The sequence below is a fragment of the Diorhabda sublineata genome, chromosome 1 (assembly GCF_026230105.1).
Source record: "Diorhabda sublineata isolate icDioSubl1.1 chromosome 1, icDioSubl1.1, whole genome shotgun sequence".
In the NCBI taxonomy this organism is placed as follows: domain Eukaryota; kingdom Metazoa; phylum Arthropoda; class Insecta; order Coleoptera; family Chrysomelidae; genus Diorhabda; species Diorhabda sublineata.
In genome coordinates this window covers 10,146,662-10,166,511 of record NC_079474.1, presented here as the reverse complement: position 1 = coordinate 10,166,511, position 19,850 = coordinate 10,146,662, and the positions used below count along the sequence as shown (strand labels likewise).

Sequence of the window (19,850 nt, the reverse complement as noted above, 5' to 3'; positions counted from 1 at the left end):
ATAATTAGGATACTATTTGTTAAGTTATTCACTATTACAACTTCATTTATGTAATTACGTTCACTTATTTTTCTCTTTACTTCTAAAAATTTTGTTTTTTATTCATATATACTTATTTTATTAAATGTTAGCTGGTAAATATAAAATAGATATGGCAACGTTGTTATTTTCTTAATCGCCTGATATGAGATCGTCACTTCCACGAGAAACTAGCATTAAAAACATTCCATTTTGAGCAGTTGGAGATATTAGAAGTGTTTAACTCGTTCGAATATAATATTTATATATATTTTTTTTGCTAAAATAACATTAATTTACTCTGTGATAAGAAAAACTTCTACCACTTAAAACAAACAATTATTAATAGGAACGATTTAGTAGTTTCTTTTACCCTGTGATTATTTCTAAGATGATGGATATTGTACCAAAGAATAAGGTAAAATTAATTAATAAAAAATATATTTTTTAATAATGTCCGTATTTCAATAACGTCTGCGTAAAAATATCGATCTAGTTTCACTACAATTTGTCATTTGCCAATAGCAAACTCCCTATAATATTTAATATCTTTTATATTAATATGTGATATAATGAGACCACCAATAATTCCTTATAAAATTTGTTTGGATTTATTTTTGAAGCCCGCTTCTGGAGACTGTTTCGAGATGAAAGAATTAACGGCGAGGATATGTAGAGATTACCTTCACGGTGCTTGGAAAAAGGTCACTGCTAACAATATCGGTTTCAAACATATCTGGTAAGTGAAAAAGTTTTAAAAATTTTCCTTAAAATTATCAATACAATATTTTATTTCGGGAAAAAAAATCTAATACATTGAAATGTTAAATAAACAATAATGAACTCTAGATTATTTCTTTTCAAATATTCCTTATCGAAATTATATTCTTAATAATAATAATAATACAAAAATTTTGTGGTTCTTATTAATACGTGTATACCTGGTGTATTAAAATTATACTTAATATAATTTCAAAAATAATTCATAATAGAAGTAAAGGCAAAGGTATAATTAAGTTATGTTAAAAATAGTGAAAATTTGATAACAGTATAATCAGATAAATTTTATTTTATTGCAAATTTTATATATTACATAAAATATCTATTTGGGTCAATGTTCTTGCAATAAACAAACATCTATTATCATTTTTTTGAATGACTCTCACCTTTACTATGAGCTTTGATTTCTTATCTATATTATTCCAGATAGATTATATAGTAAATGATAAGATAAAAGTGATCAATAAGTGTCGTAGTACTGTATTTGTACTATTAGAGGAGAAATGCTGACTAATGATCTCTCATTCGTCATTTCCATGTTTTTCTCCTCTTATTTGCCAATCCCCTGTCCCGAACAATTCTTCCCAAATTTCTATTAAAGATTTTTCCTAGGTTAATTTCTTCATCTTTCGATATTGGGTTTTCTTATAACCTGGTGCTCCCAAGAGCTGTTTTTTATCGAGCTCTGAATTTCCTATACTAAGGGCAAATCTAAAATATCCCTTACCCCATGTAAATGATTATATATTTGTTTGTTTTTGTGGGTTGTTGATGGTCAAAAGTCATTGTTCTATTAACATAAATCCAAAAATAGCTAATATGCTTCTTCATTTCGTCAGTTTACTGTATATATTTTTCTTTTATTCGTTATCTGATATTTTTATAGACGTCGTGTCTGGAGAGTTATTTTTGGAAAACAGTAACCTTATAGTCTTATTTGAAACGTTAACATACTTTGGCATCCGACATCTTTTTCCAACACATTCCTCGTTTTACAGAATGAAAACTGATAAGACTAGTTGGAAAATAAACTTGTTTGCATTAAACATTTTTAGGACAGATAAAAATGTTTGTACACAAAAAAGTAATAAAGATAAATATTACTAATAAATAATTCGGTGAAGGTTACAACATTTCATGTTGATTGATATCTTCTGATGTCTATTGACGTCGATTGAGATTGAATCACATCGAATCATGTATATTCAGGTGAATTGGCGTTTACTTTTGTCAGATCTTGTCCATTAACATTCCATAGAAGATGATTGAGGTCGATTGTCACTTCATGTTGATTGATGTCTATTGAGGTTGAATCACATCGATTCCTCTATATTCAGGTGAATTTACGCCTACCTTTGTTAAATCTTGTCCATTAACAATCCAGTGAAGCTGATTGAGGTCGATTCTGACTTCATGTTGATTGATGTTTTCTGATGTCTATTGACGTCGATTGAGATTGAATCACATCGATTCATGTATATTCAGGTAAATTGGCGTTTACTTTTGTCAGATCTTGTCCATTAACAGCCGATTAAGGTCGATTATCACTTATAGAACAGCAACATTAATTTCCAAAATTATCTAAATGCAGTTTATCAAAAGATAAATTTTGACGTGTGATTTAGCTTCTAATCTAGATAAATTCAAGTTGAAATGTGTTTTATTTGGTTTGGTTTTGGTCTAGTTGCGTAATAATTTATTATTCTTTTCCACAACTACTGGAATTTTAATTATTTGTTTTGATATTATATAAAAATTGTGAATTAACCTTCACGAAATAGAGATATTATTTATTTGAGACGCAATTTAAATAATACCTTTTCTCGGTATGCTGAAACATTAAAACGCGTAAACAATTTCATGGGAATATATATAATATTTTGAAAAAGATATCGCGCGTAATACAATGATAAAAACAGAGGCGTCGAATTACGTGGGAATTTAAAATAAGAGATGGAAAACATCGAATATTAATGACGTTCCTAGAAAGAATACGAGGGTTGGTTATTAAATAGCGAGACTGGTGATATAACATACATACATATCCTTCCACTATTTTTGTCAGTTCCTTTTAATGCAGATTTGATTCGCCTTACGTTATTGCCTTTTCTTATAAGTTTGAAAGTCTCACTCACAGTTTCAATACAAATATTTTTGCGAGCTCCTTGTTCAAACGTGATTCAAATTTTAGGTACCACTTTTACATACATTTTTCAATTCCTATAGATTCAACAATTGCACGAATACTTAGCAGACGGTCAGATCGAACAAGATTACCGACTTTTTCGATATTTTCATTCGTGAGAAAGCGATCCGAACGTGAATCATCTTCAACGTCTTCGCGGCCATATTGAAAACGACTAAACCACTAAAAAACACGGTGACGCGACAAACATTGATTGCCATGTTGTTTCAATAAATTTACTGGTAAATAACATTTAAAATTTTTATGCCACACGAAAACTTATACCAAACTCTGACCACTAAACAATAATATATCAGAGGACGAAAATCAGTTAGAAAAAATATTCCTTAATGTACAATGAATAGCTATGATTTTCATGAATGTTTGGCTTCTGGTAGGCCCCTTTTAACCCGTAACGCGACACGTTCGTCAGGATGTCAGTATGTGACACGTGGGTCTATCAGACCCAGACGGCGTATTCTGTACTTTGCTTCCTTGAAAACAGAAAAATACAATCTCCATCCCCCTTAATTTACGGGGATGTGTTGATATCTAGTTAGCCTAGACCAGTTCCATGCATAAACAAAATATTACCATAGCAGCGAACAATAAATTATTAGAAGTGTAAGGGTAAAGTTCGACGTCAAAAAAATAAACCAGAGTTACGCAATAAATTAAAAGCAAAAAGATGTCCACCGAAATTGTGAAAATCGAAAAATTGGAGTATCGAGCCATCATCAAGTACTTACATATATACATCAATACATCAAATATAGTATTTAAAAGGATTAAGAGGTAAGCAGATTTACGAAGATATGCTTAATACCCTTGGTGATCAATGTCCTTCGTATGTGACCGTGAAAAATTGGACTGCAAGCTTCAAAAGAGGTAAATTTAATGAATCTCACCAAACGACGCTTCTGCTTATCGCAGACTGTCTGACAGGAATATTTTAAAGAAATTGTGTACATACACCTTCCGACAACTTCGGCCAACAGAAAGGCATTTATGTTTACGATCGATGTTTTCATTGGTAAACAGTGGAGATGATGAGTCCACGTGGACTGACGGCTTGTTAGCACCGCTAGTTTTGTTACTTAATACCAATACCTCGTATATTGTTTTGTCAACCAGAGAGATTTTTGTGTTAAATAGTGAATACGCGTTAATAAATTAATTAATACTGTATGTATTTTCTACATCGCTTAGTATGTAAATTATTTCGTATTTGTCGCAAGAAGAATACTTTGAGTTATAAAATGGCGTCCCTTTGTTATATAGTGGAGGTCTTTCTAACCATCTGTACCACGTATCTCTTCCTGGCGGCTTATTGACTGAATCCAAACAAGAAAACGAACCCAAAGACGTACTAATTCGAATTTACGGCCAAACTCATGGAGAAGGTGCTCTCGAGGCTCTAATTACCGAATCGGTCATCTTTACTTTATTATCTGAAAGGAATTTAGGTCCGAAATTACACGGCATCTTTCCAGGCGGAAGAATCGAACAGTACATCAATGCTAGACCACTTTTACTTGAAGAATTATCAGACGAAAGGTTGTCGGTACAAATAGCTAAAAAAATGGCGGCTATTCATTCGATGGAGGTAAGTTTTCGAATAGTTTGAATTAATTATATTTCTTTTCTAGATTTTTTTTTATCAAACGAGGAGGTAAAAAATATTTTCAATTTTTTTTTAATTGGTTTATGTTCAGCCCATGGTTACGTTATTTCAGATGCTAATTTGGGTGTTGGAAATTAACGAATCTAATACTTTTTGATTATTTTTTTAAATAAAAAAAAGAATGTTGGTTAAAATGTAATGATTCGTTAATATCCGACTAATTTCGCTAAAGAACGTTTCAAATATAGATATTAAATTCCCTTGAAAAAATTAGAATATCATTGATTGTTAAACTACGAATTTTTACTTTTTATTTATTTCACAGTTTTTCTTGCTAAATCCTCATGATGTCGGGTATTTTTTCGGTCTTTATTCAAATATATTTTGACTGCAATGAACTACGTGTCTTTCAAATCAAGTGGATCTCTTATTTTTATTTCTTTCATCGATTATTTTCATAAAGATAATTGGATACTATTTATTTGTCGTTTTTTTTGAAATAAGTCGAAATTTGACAAATTTATTAATAAAAATATTTGTCTATATTTGAAACGGACTTTTTTTCATTATTTTTAACAAATCTAGAAACAATTTAATAAAGAATCGGTCAAAGATCATCAGTAAAACTATGAATGAATTTTTGATTATGGTAAATGAAGAAAAGAGTTTCTGAAAATTTTCTTTGCGTAAGATTCGTATTACAAAAAATATTATAATGACAGAAATTTGATAATAAATTCGTCAGGCTGCAGCTTAAATGTAGTAGACCTACAGGGTGTTAGAAAATTCACCAAAAAATAAAGATTTCTTTGTTTTTAAATATTTTTTTGATTTGTTTTCATATTTTATAAATTTTTCGTCAATAATAGTTTTTTTTTCGAGTAACTTCTCGTACACATTTTTACAAAAATTTAGTAGGATTTGAAATAAAAATGTTTTTCTATTTTTGTTTCATAACTTCTATCTTTTTGTTATATAACTCGCTTTGTATGATCACGAGATTGATGTGGTGTTTTTTCTATGATACTACCAACGTTTCTCTTACAATTTTTTTGTATTACAACGTTGCCATTCATTCCTCAACTGTAGATACTATGAATTTCTCTGTGGTTATTTTTCAAAAAAAAAAAAATAAAACGTGCGCCAAATTTAATCCTGTATATTTTTCACAAATTTGAAATTGGGGGAATCCAATATCAACTGTCAGTTATATACTCTTTTCCTCAATCGATTCATGTCAAAAATATGTCGATACCTCCAGTAGCTTCGGAAATATAGAATTTTTTAAACAAGCATGTCAATTTTCTTTGTTAATTTCTGGATTTTTTTAACATTTTGAATTTTGCATATAGTTTTCCAAAACCTAACCTAACCCAAAAACGTTAGTTTTGGGATCAAATGTCTAGTTTTCAGGAAAATCGTAAGTTTTCCTCAATTTTCTGCCTCTAATAATTCTTTTTCTTACATCCAATTCACGTGACTTCCTTAATTTTTCGTCTATAATAATTTTTATTCTGAGCAACTGATATTTTTTTCGTACCCCTCGTATCAAAAAACCCTTTTCCACAGAAATTTGACATTTGAAATCTGCAAGAATTTTTTTTACTTCCTGATATAAAATTTTGGTTCATAACTTCTAACTTTGTTATATAACTCGCTTTATATGATCACGAGAGGGCGTTTCTCTTACAATTTTTTTGTATTACAACGTTGCCATTCCACAACTGGAGTAATCCAATATTAAATGTCGGTAAGAAACTCGTTTTATCAAATGATTCATGTCAAAAATATATCGATATCTCGCGTGGTTTTGGAAATATGGAATTTTTTATAAAAGCATGTCAATTTTTTTAAAGTATGTGAAAAACTATGAAATTTTATATATTTTTGACCGAAAAAATGTCTAGTTTCTTGGAAAATCTAATTTTTGTGACTTCCTTAATATTTCATCTATAATAATTTTTTTCCTAGAAACTTTTTTTCAAAATATTATCCATTTTTGTTAGAAGAGTATGGAATTTTTTATAGTTTGAATCGTTGTTAATACAACAAAGAAATATAAATACAATGAGAGATAAGGAAAAAAAACTCCATCCGAACATCTTATTTATATAAAAGCCATCGAACTTTCGAATGGAAAATAATCATTGCTCCTCATTTTAACGGAATACTGGGTGTGGTTTGATACAAATTGGAACATTTCAGATCACATTGTTCAATATTATAATTGTAGTTCAATATTTTTATAATTCTGATTCATCTTGAAATTATTTATCCAAAAAAAACTTGTTAGTTTTTTCTCATAATTATTTTTAATTAACTAATTTCTCTCTTCAATTTACTATAAAAATAAAGCGAATTGATTGAATTGATAAAAAACCCATGAGGTCATACAAAATGTTGTACAAGAATTTAACAATCGCCTCGGCTATTGTCAAAAAGTGAATGGTGATCATTTTGATCAATCACCTCGGATTTATTTATTCTAACTTCGAGTTTTTGAAGAAATTAGTTTGTTATCGACCTTATCCGAGAAATTAAATAATTACTGCTTCAGGTCATGCGAGTCTCTCTATCCATCCCTGTACCAGAGATCTTTGTCCCATCCTCCAGATACTTGCTCCACATTTAAGGTTAACAATCATTTTCTCGTCTGATCCAATTTCTAGTAACTTATCTAATTGGAAAATTTTCGTTCCTACCCCTAACAGAATTGACATATTAAAGTTATTTCATGACAATAAATTAGGTGCTCATTTGGGCATACCTAAAACTGATTCTCATAACTGAGAAGTTCTGTATATCGCTACGTGAATAAAAGCTCAGTTTGTGCTTCTTGTAAAACCCAAAATTTACCTAAGGCTGGTGGTAAGTCAACAAAAAAATTAAAAAAAAATATATATTTATTGATCTTCTTTTATCTCCGTATATTTTCCCAGCGATGATTAATAATTTCGATACACTTTTTATAAGAATCGTCAAGCTCCTACAAATAGCCATTAACTGCCGACAACACCTCTTTATTGTTTGTAAAATCTTTGGCAACTGTGCTTTTCTTTCAAGACTGGGAACAGAAAATAATCTTTAGAGGAGAAAGTATACGTTAAAAGGCACAATCGAATCGTTATAAAATCGACGGCATTATACGCCGTTATTTAGACAGATGCACTTAATTCCATGTAGTCCTACTTGGAATTTAGAAAACAATCATTAACGTTAAATTGCTACAACTGAATATTAAATTGTAAAACGTAAATAGACGAGTAAAATGTACCTGCCTGTAAGGGCGTTTGGTTTAAACAGAGTATCACACGTGAACTGAGTTCCTTTTGCACCCCATTCGTTTTTTTTTCTGGAAAACGAAATTTCAAACAAATACCATAAAGGAAAATTAAATTTTTTGCAAATAAAATATAATAAAAAAAATCTTTGCAATTCCAAAGTATCTTTATAAATAATAATGGTAGTCAGAATCGTCTGAATTAGGGTCATCATTTGAATAAATTATTGAGTGTTGTAAATAGGGTGATACCAAATACACATCTTCTTTGATAACATGTTCAACACAGTTTTTCCAAAGCTCTTGGCGGTCTGCTGCTAGAACTCAAGTAGTTCAACTACTTCTTTACTCAGTTCTGGAGACTGATCACATCTTCATTCGCTTATGGTCTAAAGAACGCCATATTTCTATTTATTTAAAGAAATGTATGAATTAAATGAATCTCACCAAACGACGCCACTGTTTATCGCAGATTGTCTGGCGGACATATTCTTTCCAACATATTCAGTCAATAGAAATGCATTTGTGTTTACGATTCGATGGTAAACAGTGGAGATGAGGAGTCCACGTGGACTGACGGTATTTTCCTTTTCTTAATTTGGTATGCGTGCCGTGCGTATTTATGAAATATTAATTGTTCCCCGTATAACAATCTTTTGAAATTGATATTGGAAAAAACTATACATTGCCAAGCGCTGGCGCAGTCACCCTTACTTTTTTTTCCTTGTATATGTTGCTAAACAAAACGAAAAAGTTGTAATTATTTAATGTAAAATAATTTCTATTCAGATGATTAGATCATTTATTTAGAAAGTTTTGCTTGATGATCTGACCTATGACATGAACGTGTCTAATAGAGGAAAAACCATGTGCTGACATATTTTGTTACCATTCTATCACACATATGTGGTATGTGATTGTTATGTTCTAGCAAAAATTGAATTGCGACACACATTGCGTGCCAATGGCGTGCCCTAAAGGCGGCCCTACGGGCTGAAAAATTCTATGGGATCCGTACAACCGTAGGGAAAATCATCATTAATAATGATTAAAAACAACATGTTTTTTGCTTATTTGTCACGGTTTATTTTTCATTATAAGGTATAAACAGTGTTCATTTCCTTGTCATTGTTTTTATTTTTTGCTTTTTCATTTCATTATTTTTTTTTATACCTTAAACAAATGTTTTTGAAACTTTCTTGATTTTACTAATTACATCGTGGTAAACTGCTCACACTTTAATTATAACGAAACATTTACATTAATTTCATCGTTTCTTTATTTTAATCGAATAATTATTTGAATAACGATAATAAAATTATTTAATACCTCCAATAAATTAATTTTATCTATACAGAATTATCTTTTATAACTAGACCTTGCCGAATCATTTTTTTATGTACACTCAGCATCGTTATCGAGAAGTGGTGTGAGCATTTTACAGCTTATCAAAATCATTAATTTGATAAAAAAAAGGGAGGAAATTTTTCTGTTGTTTACAATTTTATTTCAACGATTTATTAATTTCCGGTTGGTTTCTGATCAATATCAATATAAAAATCAAGGTTTTGAATATTATTTAGTTGCGGTTAATCATCCTTCGATTTGCTTTTAACATTTATAAATATATAATTTAATGAAAATAATTATGAAACTCGACCTACAAATCTTTAATTTTCATCTTACGATTTCCAACAGATATATTTTTTTTCTCTCAATTAGGTTATCACTATATTAAATAAGTATTATTAAAAGGGTCCTCTAGCTCCTCCGCTGTTTTTTAATGCATTTTCAATAATTTTTTTACGGGTGATTTATGAAAACAAAAATCGATTTTTTCGATTACTAGAGGAACCCCTCAATTAATATAAAATACAAGCCACGGAAATTACGTTTCAATCATTAATCATTATCCAAACAAGTAAATTTCCTTCTAATTTTTATCTACATCATATTTTTTTTCTACAATTTTCAGTATCATACTACAGGTACATTAAAAATTTCAGACGCTTTAAACAATCTATAAATTGTTGAGAGTATCTAATAATTTTTATACGTTTTCGTTTCCTCGTATAATATTCGCGATTCCTCCATACACTTTATACAAATTTATCAGATCCCCAAATATGAAAAATATTTTATAAGCAAGCAATTTCTAAATATTATTTCTCGACGTGTTCATAAATGTCATTTTTTTTCTAAAGACATTTTCAGTGGTACTTACTAACTATTTAGGTGTCCAACACCCAAGATATCATCATCATTGCCCCCATTAATATATTTTAGCGACAAATAGGTATTAAACGTAAATAAATCAGATTTTTATGAAAAATTCTGATGGCGTTTTGTAAAAAATAATATGTGGTGTATTAAAAGCACGTTCGGAAATATATTGCTTCTACTACTAAATTCACAGACCTAATAACACAAGACCCAAAATACCTCATTGATAAAATGCTAAAATGATCTGAAGGCGATCCAACATTGTTAGTGACCAAGTAATGAGTGCAAAAAGGAGAGGACTATCCTTGTCAGCTTAAAATTGCTTTCCGGCAACGACAACGCTGCAAAATGCGTACCTTCTTATGCCGCCAGTATTGTACTGATTTCTCCTAAAATAAAACTTTTTTTAATATTTAGTTAGAACTCTCTTTATGTCGAGAATAGACTATGGGGGATAAATATGGCCGTGATGTGGAGGATCCAGGATGATACCTTCCAGTAGCTCTTCTACCTTCCTCTTGTTGTTCAATAGGTAGTCGACGTTCACCTTGAAGGAGTCTTGAATGACGTCATGGCATGCATAACAAAACCGTTGGTGATATTCATACTGAACACACTGTTTACACTACCACTGCACCAACAATCACGATAACACTGTGAGGCGCCGAAACTTCTAGAATATTCAAAATTCCAACGTGCTTCAACTCGTGAACCTAATTCTTCTGTTCATAATCCTGACCGCAAACCTTTCCGAACATTAAAAAAATAGATTATAATAAGTGGCTCCTCTTCTTTCTTTGCTATGATTCTTTTCGGTGTCTTCACTACTTCTAATTGCTCTTTTGTATTCCTCGTCTTCTCCACTAGGTAGTCGACATTGACCTTGAGCTTAAGTACTAACCACACTGTTTACACCACACCAACACTCACAATTACACTGTCTGACGCCCATTTCTATAAGCAAGTTATCGTCTTCAGAGACAGTTTACCTTCAGTATCTGCAACTTTCTCTCCTTGATTGTCGTGAGAAGTTTACCCATTTACTGTAGGACCTCTATGTTTGTCTTATGTTCCGTCCAAGATATCCGCAGCATTCGCCTGTAGGCGTTTTCAATCAATTTTCTTCCCTGTGGCCGCGTCGATGGCCAACTTACGCATCCGTACAGAAGAACAGACATGTAACAGCGAAGCATTCTGGTCCGGAGTTCCGGGCTGAGGTTGCGGTTTGCCAGAAGTGTCCCCATGCTGTTCAGAGTTTTCCGCGCTTGCTCAATTCTTGATCTGATTTCGAGTTTTGTGCCGCATTGTTGGTTGACGAGCGTGTCCAGGTATCTTAGAGATGGCACTTGTTCAATGATCTCTCCATGGAGTCTTAGAGTGGCGTTTCTTTGTATTTGAGAAAACCAATAGTTTGGTCTTGGACATATTTATATAAAGGCCGAATTGCTCGCTATATTCTACAATAACTTGCATATGAGATTGAAGTTCTGGTAGGCTACAGGCCACTACCAAGGTATCATCTACGTAACGAAGATTATTTATGTTTCCGTTGATCTTTATAGGTGCAGTTATAGCATCTAACCATCGTTTTCTATGTTCCTTAGTTTATGTTTTGAACGACGTAATTCGATAAAAACTGACAGTATCCCTTTCAGATCTACTTCCATGCTTTATCACCCCTCAAAATGTAGGCATAGTAAAGAACTTGTTGATCCACATGAGATTGGCAGATTAAATAAAAGTTTGGATATAAACAATTGGTCTCTTGTGTTATTAAGTCTGTGACTAAATACCATTTTTCAATTATTTCCATTTATATATTTATATTAACGATCGTATAAAATGGCGGACCTGTTATCCGGTCAGTGTGATACGACCTTAAGCGATTTAATAAATCACGCACTGTTTTTTTCATCTTTCAAACGTTTTTAATATTTTGAGTATATTAAATTATTTTTAATAACGTAGATTAATTTATATATGGTGAAAAAATAGTGACTATGTATACATAATTTTATTTTAAAATATTATTCCAAAATTGTTGCGATTTTATCGTTTTTTCTTTCGACACGAGAAGTATACATAGTCAAAATTTGAAAATTTATTAAAGAATCAAGAAATTTTCTATTAAAATAAAATTTTTGAAATCACCACATCGCCCATGGGTTAAAAAACATATTAAAATGAATGGTGAATGACAATTTTTTGCAGAAAACATATTGTTTCAGCTAAAATATTTTTTTAGGAAAACAGACAGTTCAATAATTGCTGTAAATATTTTCAGGTTCCGTTACATAAAGCGCCTGAATGGCTATGGAATACTCTCGATAGATGGTTGTGTACGTTCGATACCATGCAACTTAACAACATGCCACAATCGATTAAAATACTTTTAGAAAAAACTAATTTGAAAAGCGAATGCGACTGGTTGAAAACTAAATTAGAAGCAGAAGATAGTCCTGTCGTTTTTTGCCATAACGATTTTCAGGAAGGAAATATACTCCTTCCCATAGAATCCGATAAACAAAATAACAACGATGATGAACCCAGGCTAGTTATTATTGGTGAGTGTCGAGATATTACACTGCCGGTCAAAAGTTTTTGCTCACCTCACAATCCAATCATTAAATTTCAAAATAATACACTTTACAAAATTTTTCTTTATACGAGGGTATGTTTATAGTTTATCGATTAGTGTCTATTCTTCAATTATAAATTATTTTTTCGGTGTTTATGATTGTAGTTTAGTCCCAGTGGGACCCAAAAACGTGCTGTGATTTATACTTTTTGGACCAAAACATCTTTTTGTGAAGTTTTCAAAAATTCAGTTTTAAAATTGGCAAAACCAAATAACTATCAGTTGAAATACGTTCAATAATAGCAATAGTTTAGGCAAAAGAAACCGTACCTTTGCACCGAATTAGAAGTATCTTCACTTACCGTAAAAAAATTTTCGTCCACCAGGAGCTTTGTCGATAGGGAATGTTCAGGGTGGTATCGAAAAACCACAATTGATCAGATAGCAGCTCAGATCCATGAATCTGGGGATCTGCCTGTGAGTACTTCTACAGTGAAAAACTGGTGTTTTTGGAAGGGTGGCAGTGGAGAAACTTTTTTGTAAACGTCAAAATAAAATTAAGAGGTCGCAAGTGGTCTAAAGAACATAAAAATTGAAGGAAAGAAAAGTGGGAGACAGTTTGATGCAGTGATGAATGAAAGTTTGAAGCTTTTAGCTCCAGTAGGAACATTTTTGTGCATAGGTGAATAAAATAACAGTTATATAGATAAATAATTCCAACTGCAAAACACAGCGAATGCTTGGTGTTGGTTTGGAGATGTTTTGGAGGAAGGACGACTGGAGACTTGGAAAAAAAGATTTTGATGAAAGAAACAATGTAGTACGTTCTGGCCAACGTATAATTGGCAGAAAAATCATCTTCCAGCATTACAACGATCCTAAGCATTCCTCGAAGCTGTACAAAGAGTATTTGGTAGAAAGAAGGTACTAAAAATAATTATTCATAATAATTCCATTCTTCATATTTGGAATATCCAGAGAAAAGATAATTTGTCGAAATTGTTAACAGAGAATGCCAAAATTGTTCACTGAAATAATAAAATCAAAAGGGAGTTACATCGATGAATCAAACATTTTAAATTACAGACTGTAGTTTTATTAATATTTATATTCTCGTATGAATTGGAATGGTCTTTGCCAGTTAGATTATGAATGTTTTAGTAGTGGGAAAATGACAAAATACATATTGTACTAATCCTAATATATTCCGAGCTTTCGAATACTTATCTATTAATTGTCTGATAAATAATTAGTCAAGATTCGCAGTGTTTTAAACTTGACTATTTCTTTTAAAAAACATTAAATTCGTCGATGACAAAAATCGATATTCAAATTGTCACATTGATATTAATGTTATTGATTATTTATAACAAATCATTTTGTACATTGATTTTTGACATCGATGAATTTAATGTTTTTTAAAGAGATAATTAATTATAAAACGCCGCTATTTTTTACCAATTATTTCCCAGACAGTAAATACATAAGTATTCGAAAGCTCGATATTCAATATTCAGAATGAATATTGAATTTTGAAACTCAGTAATTTGATGTGTTTACAAGAATTAACAAAATTTAAAACCGCCGCAAATTTTAATTATTTCCCAGACGATGAATAAATAAGTATAAGCTCGCAATATATTAGAGTTAGTACAGTTTGGTAATATATTCCAATGTTTAAAATATCAAAATCGATCGTATTGTTTTTATTTGTTATGTATGATGTAAACTATAGTGTGGGAAAAAACTTTTGATATGTAGTATACGTATTAGAATGTTATTTAAAACTCACAACGAAAGTGTAAACATTTCTTCAGAAGTAGGTTTTTGTTTATTTCCATTGGTTATTCCTCATTATAAATGTTTTTTTTTTAATTATTCGATTACTAGACGCCATTATCATATTTTGAAATAAATGAGCGGAAAAACATCATTAAAATTATTTTCATTTGGTGTGTAGTGATAAATATTGTTTGTTATAATGAACTTAAACTCGAATGAATTCTCTAGTCAATAATTTCATTAAAAAAATATATATGTATTTTGAAATTGGAATTTTTGCAAAAACTGGAATCATTTTTAGGATTTGTTTCAACTTACAAACAATACTGAGAAGTGAGTTGAGAAAAAATAACTAAATTATATAGAAAAAAGACAAAGTGAATCCTGAAATAATTTTAAATATTTTTTTTAATTACTCTGCACCTATACCTAGAAGATATTATCTACAACACTCCACACCTTATTATTTTGATTTCATAAAACCTAGAATCCTTCCAAAAGCAATTGTTTGGGGCTCTTGTGTCCCACATTCCTAGGTGCTAGTGCTTGGAGATACTTAAACCTTTTAGTGAAATGGGTAGGACATTCGCAAAGTAGATGTTCTGCTGTTTCAACGGCTTACTCACAGTCGTCCTCTGTCATGCCCATTATCCAATGTGGTATTTGACAAAGCACTTACCTGTCAGAAGACCGACTAACAGTTTCATGTCATCACGACTTCTTAGCTGATATGGTTATGAAACTTTTGGGGTTACCTTAGGCCTGGAGTGTTTTTCTAGTAAGGTTCCGTCTGATTCTGTAGCAATTTGTTCAGTTCGTTTTTTATGTGCCATCTCGTGGGGCCACAGTAGGGTTTTGAATAGTTTTTTGCAAAAGGCTGTCTACTTCCTCATTTCCTGGTAGGCTTTGATGGCCTGGAAGGCATATTAGGGTTACTTTGTTTTCGTTAGCTAATGCTTTTAGAATTTGTTCACAATCCTATAAAAGTTTGGATGTGCTCTCAATAGCTTTCAGGACCTTCAAGGCCACTTGTGTTTTTTAGAGAGGTTTCTATACAAACACTCCTGAGTGCATTTGTTTATTGCTATTAACTCTACCTGAAAAATGGTTAATGTTGTTCCTAGAGGTATAAGATTTTGGTTCAGAAACGTCCAGTCTAGTTCCTTACGCTAGCTTCGAATTATCTGTGTATACATTCGAGCTTGCGGAAGATCTTTGTCTAACATGTTATGCATTTGGTCCATTGGTTTGTCACGACTTTATTAGCTCTGAAATCCTTAGGTGATGTATCAGATTTCCTGGCTCTAGTTTTACTGTCTGGAGTTGCCTGTGGGCGTCGCTAAATGTTCAGTAGAGGCAGGTTCAGTAGCGCCTCTAATGCTGTTGTAGGACAGGTTGACATTGACTCTGTAATACCTAAATAGAATATTGTTCAGTTTTTTTAAACAGTTTTCGATCACCAAACAATCGCTGCATATGTGATCAAGGTTTTGATGACTGTTTGGTATGTCCAGAATACCATTTCAGGCTTTAGGCCCCATGCCTTGCCAACAACCTTGCGACAGATTCATATAACCACAGTAGCTTTTGCAATTACCTTGTGGAGGGGATTGTTCAAATTAAGTGTTTTATTAAGGATGACTCCTTGATATTTAGCTTCATTGGAAAGTATTGATTTAGTTTCATTAAAGATAGGTGCGCTCATATATGCCTTCCTTCTCCTTGTAAATGAGCCTATTGATTTTTTACTGGGGTTGATCGAGAGTTGCTCTTCATCACTTCATCATTTTGATTGTGTTTAGGGCCGTTTGCATTAAGGCAGAGATTATACCTTCACACGAGGTGATCTTGATCTTCTTGTCTTCAGCCCGTTTTAGGTATAAATACTAATTTTGCCTCTCGCCGTTTTGTGGATATATAACCTACAATCAAAAAGATTCTGAAGGTGTTTCTTTATTATTTCAAAGTTTTTCTGCACCATGGCTGTCATCTTTGCCAGGTGATTTATAGGGGTTGAAGCTCCCAATCGTCCACTTGCTAATGTTTATTGAAAAGATTATTTGTTCCAGAATGTTGCTTCTCCTGTTAAGAACATTCATTCCTTCTCTCAGTAAGTTCAGGTTTTCAGCATTTTTAATGACTTCTAAGCCGGGAAAGTGAGTCTTTGAAAGTATCTTTACACTTTTTGCCCATTGTTGCCGCATTTCTCGCTTGGTTTTTCAAATAAGTTTTGGCTAAGACTTTTTCGAGACGTTGTTCCTCGCCAAACTGCCTCCAATTTCTTCTCCCAAAACGAACAATACAAATTAAGAAAAAACAACTAAATTATATGGATAAAAGATAAAATGAATAATAGAATAATTTTTGAATATAAAATAAAGAATCATAATGTGAAAAATTAATTAATGTCTTTTTTATGTTAGATTTCGAATATTGTTCGTACAACTACAGATCGTTTGATATAGCAAACCATTTTGCCGAATGGGTATACGATTACAAATACTCCAAACATCCATTCTTTGAAGAAGATTGGAATAGATATCCGACAGAAAAACAACGATTGAGCTTCATCAGAGCCTATTTGCGCGAAATCGGTTCTCGAGAAAATCCCAAAAAAGTTTTAAGGGAAGTCGAAGTTTTCACTATGGCTTCTCATTTATTTTGGGGAGTATGGGCGCTAATAAACGCCGAAACATCCAACATCCCCTTCGGTTATTGGGTGAGTATATTCTATTAATTATAATAATTATTTTGTTATTAATTTTTTTTTATTGTAGGAATATGCGAATTGTAGATTGTCCAGTTACTTTCAGTTGAAGCAGAAGTTGTCGAGTAAATTCCAACAAAAAAGGAAAATGGACGATTAAATTTAGATAAAATAGAATATCGTTTTGTTAGTGGGAAGAAATTTTCGAAGAAAAAAAAATCGTAACTGTGATTCTATGAAGAAAGAAATTGAGAAGCGGAATTTTTTATTGAGGATAATAAAATCACAATTGAATTAAATCCAGAACCTCTATCGATGTTATATCTGACAGAGTAACCCAAAATGGTCTTTTACTGAGATTTTTGGTGCCGAAAAATTTTTTCCAATTTAATTCATACGGGGGACGTTGAAGAAATTCTCTTTATTATAATCTGGAACCAATGGAATTTTGTGATATGAAATATTTTTTTCCATATTTTTGAATTACTCTGTAAAATTATGAGATGGAATACTGGTTAGACTTAATTGAATATTTGTTTTTATATTTTTTTATTGTTATATATTTTTTTAGTTATTAAATTTTCTTAGATCTTGATGAAATGTGCTTATTGTATTCGAGACTGAATTTTATTTAAGGAAAATATATGTTTATATATAAATATATGTGTGTAAATAAAAGGAATTAAAATGCATAAATTTGCATTACATTATTAAACATGTCTTTTTTTTAATATTTATTTAACTTTAACAAAATTTGATTCATTTTTTTTTGGATATAAATAAATGGAATAACGAATTATCTTTTATTTCTTATTTCTTAAACCTTTCATATTTGTTTATATTTCTAAATCGTCTCGATTTTAGGTCTTCTCTGATTTGTATTAGCTTTTAAGATAGGTAAAAATTTGACGTATCGACTACTTTCAGTTTTTATCAAATTATCTTTACCTACATAAAAAAATTAAAATAATATTGTATTAGCAATTAGTTTTGGAGTTACCCAGTAACATATACTATGGAATTGGAAAACTAATTTGAGCAAATTTCGAGATTTTTATAAGAAAAATTTGTATCTATCACAATTTTCAAAAGTTTAAAATAAAAATAATTTTTTTAGTATGAAATTAAAAAAAAAAACAATGCTAAAAAATCAATTAGAAATTTTGCTTGAAATCGATAGCATGATTAAATACAACGCCTTTCAATTAGATGGTGCTGAAGTATAGAAATACACTAAAAAGTTGAAACGTTAAATATATTTATCTTTCAAAAATTATTAAAAAAAACCAATTTTAAAACAGAAACAACCTAAAACCAAAAACCTTTACAAATATAAGAATTAAATTCCCTATAAAAACCAAAAAGAGTGGCAATGGTTAAACATTATTGTAAGTTGTAAAAAATGAATTGGATATGGACAGTTTTTCTTAAAATTCATAATTCAACAAATACAAGTACAGAATAGTCCGCAAAATCGGTTATTCGTATAATCTATTATTTTATCATTTCAGTTCGATGGTAATGAAATGTCTATTTATAAGTATAAAACTGAATATTTCACAAAAAGGCTTAGAAACCTGTGAAAATTGAAAAAAATCGTTTTGAAGCGAGTAAAATCGATTGAAAGTTAACAGTTAGCCATAAAATCCTAAGTGTATTTCAATATTACATATTTGAATTAGATGGTACTAAAGTTTTATCGATTTTTTCAAATATGACTTTGGAAGTATCGGAAACTGTATTAACAATAATCGTTTAACAGTTAATGGTGTTCTTTTAAATTTTTAAATTAAAACAAACAAAAACTAAATTTTTTTATAAAAAATATAAAAAAAGATGGAGAAAATGGTTAAAAATGATTTTAACATGCATTGAAATGAATTGGATGTGTACATTTTTTCTTAAAATTGAAAATATAATGAAATACAAGTATAGAATAGTTGGCAAAGTTTACATAACTTTGACAGTTTTTTTGAATTCGATTATTTGTATAATCGATTATTTTAAACAGTAGAATCCTTTTGACTTCGATGGTAATGAAATGCCTGTTTATAAGTCTGGAACTGAATATTTCACGAAAGATTTAGATGGCGCTAAAGTATAGAAATTCGTAATACAAAAACTGAATTTTTGTATAAAAACAATGGAAAAAATGAGGATGGTTGAAAATTATTTCAACATGCATTAAAATGAATTGGATATGGACGGTTTTTCTTAAAATTGATAATGCAATGAAATTCAACAAATACAAGTAGTGAGCAAAATCTACATGACTTTGACAGTTCTCAAAATCGATTATTCGTATAATCGATTATTTTAAACAATTGAATTCGTTTGAGTTCGATGGCATTGAAATACTCATTTATAAGTATGAAACTGAATATTTCACAAAAAGGTTTAAAAAGCTGTAAATATGAAAAAAATGGTTTTGAAGCGAGTAGAATCGATTGAAAGTTAACAGTTGGTCATAAAACCATTAGTGTATTAAAATACGACATTTTTGACTTAGATTGTGCTGAAGTATAATCGACTTTTTCCAGTATGACTTTGAAAGTATTGAAGACTGTATCACGAATAATCGTTAAATAGTGAATGGTTTTCTTTTAAATCAATAGTTCGTAGTAAATTACAACCTTTGATTTCGATGACTATAGGAATTCGTGACACAAAAAC

General features: G+C 30.8%; 1 protein-coding gene across 1 annotated transcript; it reads left to right on the top strand.

The window, feature by feature from the left end:
* The first annotated feature begins 162 nt into the window (after positions 1-162).
* Positions 163-17,976, top strand: LOC130440838 (choline/ethanolamine kinase). Its single transcript, XM_056774202.1, has 6 exons — positions 163-436; positions 642-757; positions 4,265-4,589; positions 12,395-12,674; positions 16,894-17,189; positions 17,248-17,976. Exons 1-6 carry the CDS (start codon positions 410-412, stop codon positions 17,335-17,337), a joined length of 1,134 nt encoding a protein of 377 aa, XP_056630180.1. The 5' UTR covers positions 163-409; the 3' UTR covers positions 17,338-17,976.
* The last annotated feature ends 1,874 nt before the right edge of the window (positions 17,977-19,850 follow it).

Bases quoted from the DNA above. Each gene is read 5' to 3' on its own strand.
- LOC130440838 (XM_056774202.1), top strand. From the start codon at position 410: ATGATGGATATTGTACCAAAGAATAAG. The intron at 12,675-16,893 runs GTGAGTGTCGAG...TTTTTATGTTAG, and splicing joins ACCCAGGCTAGTTATTATTG to ATTTCGAATATTGTTCGTAC. The intron at 17,190-17,247 runs GTGAGTATATTC...TTTTTATTGTAG, and splicing joins ACATCCCCTTCGGTTATTGG to GAATATGCGAATTGTAGATT.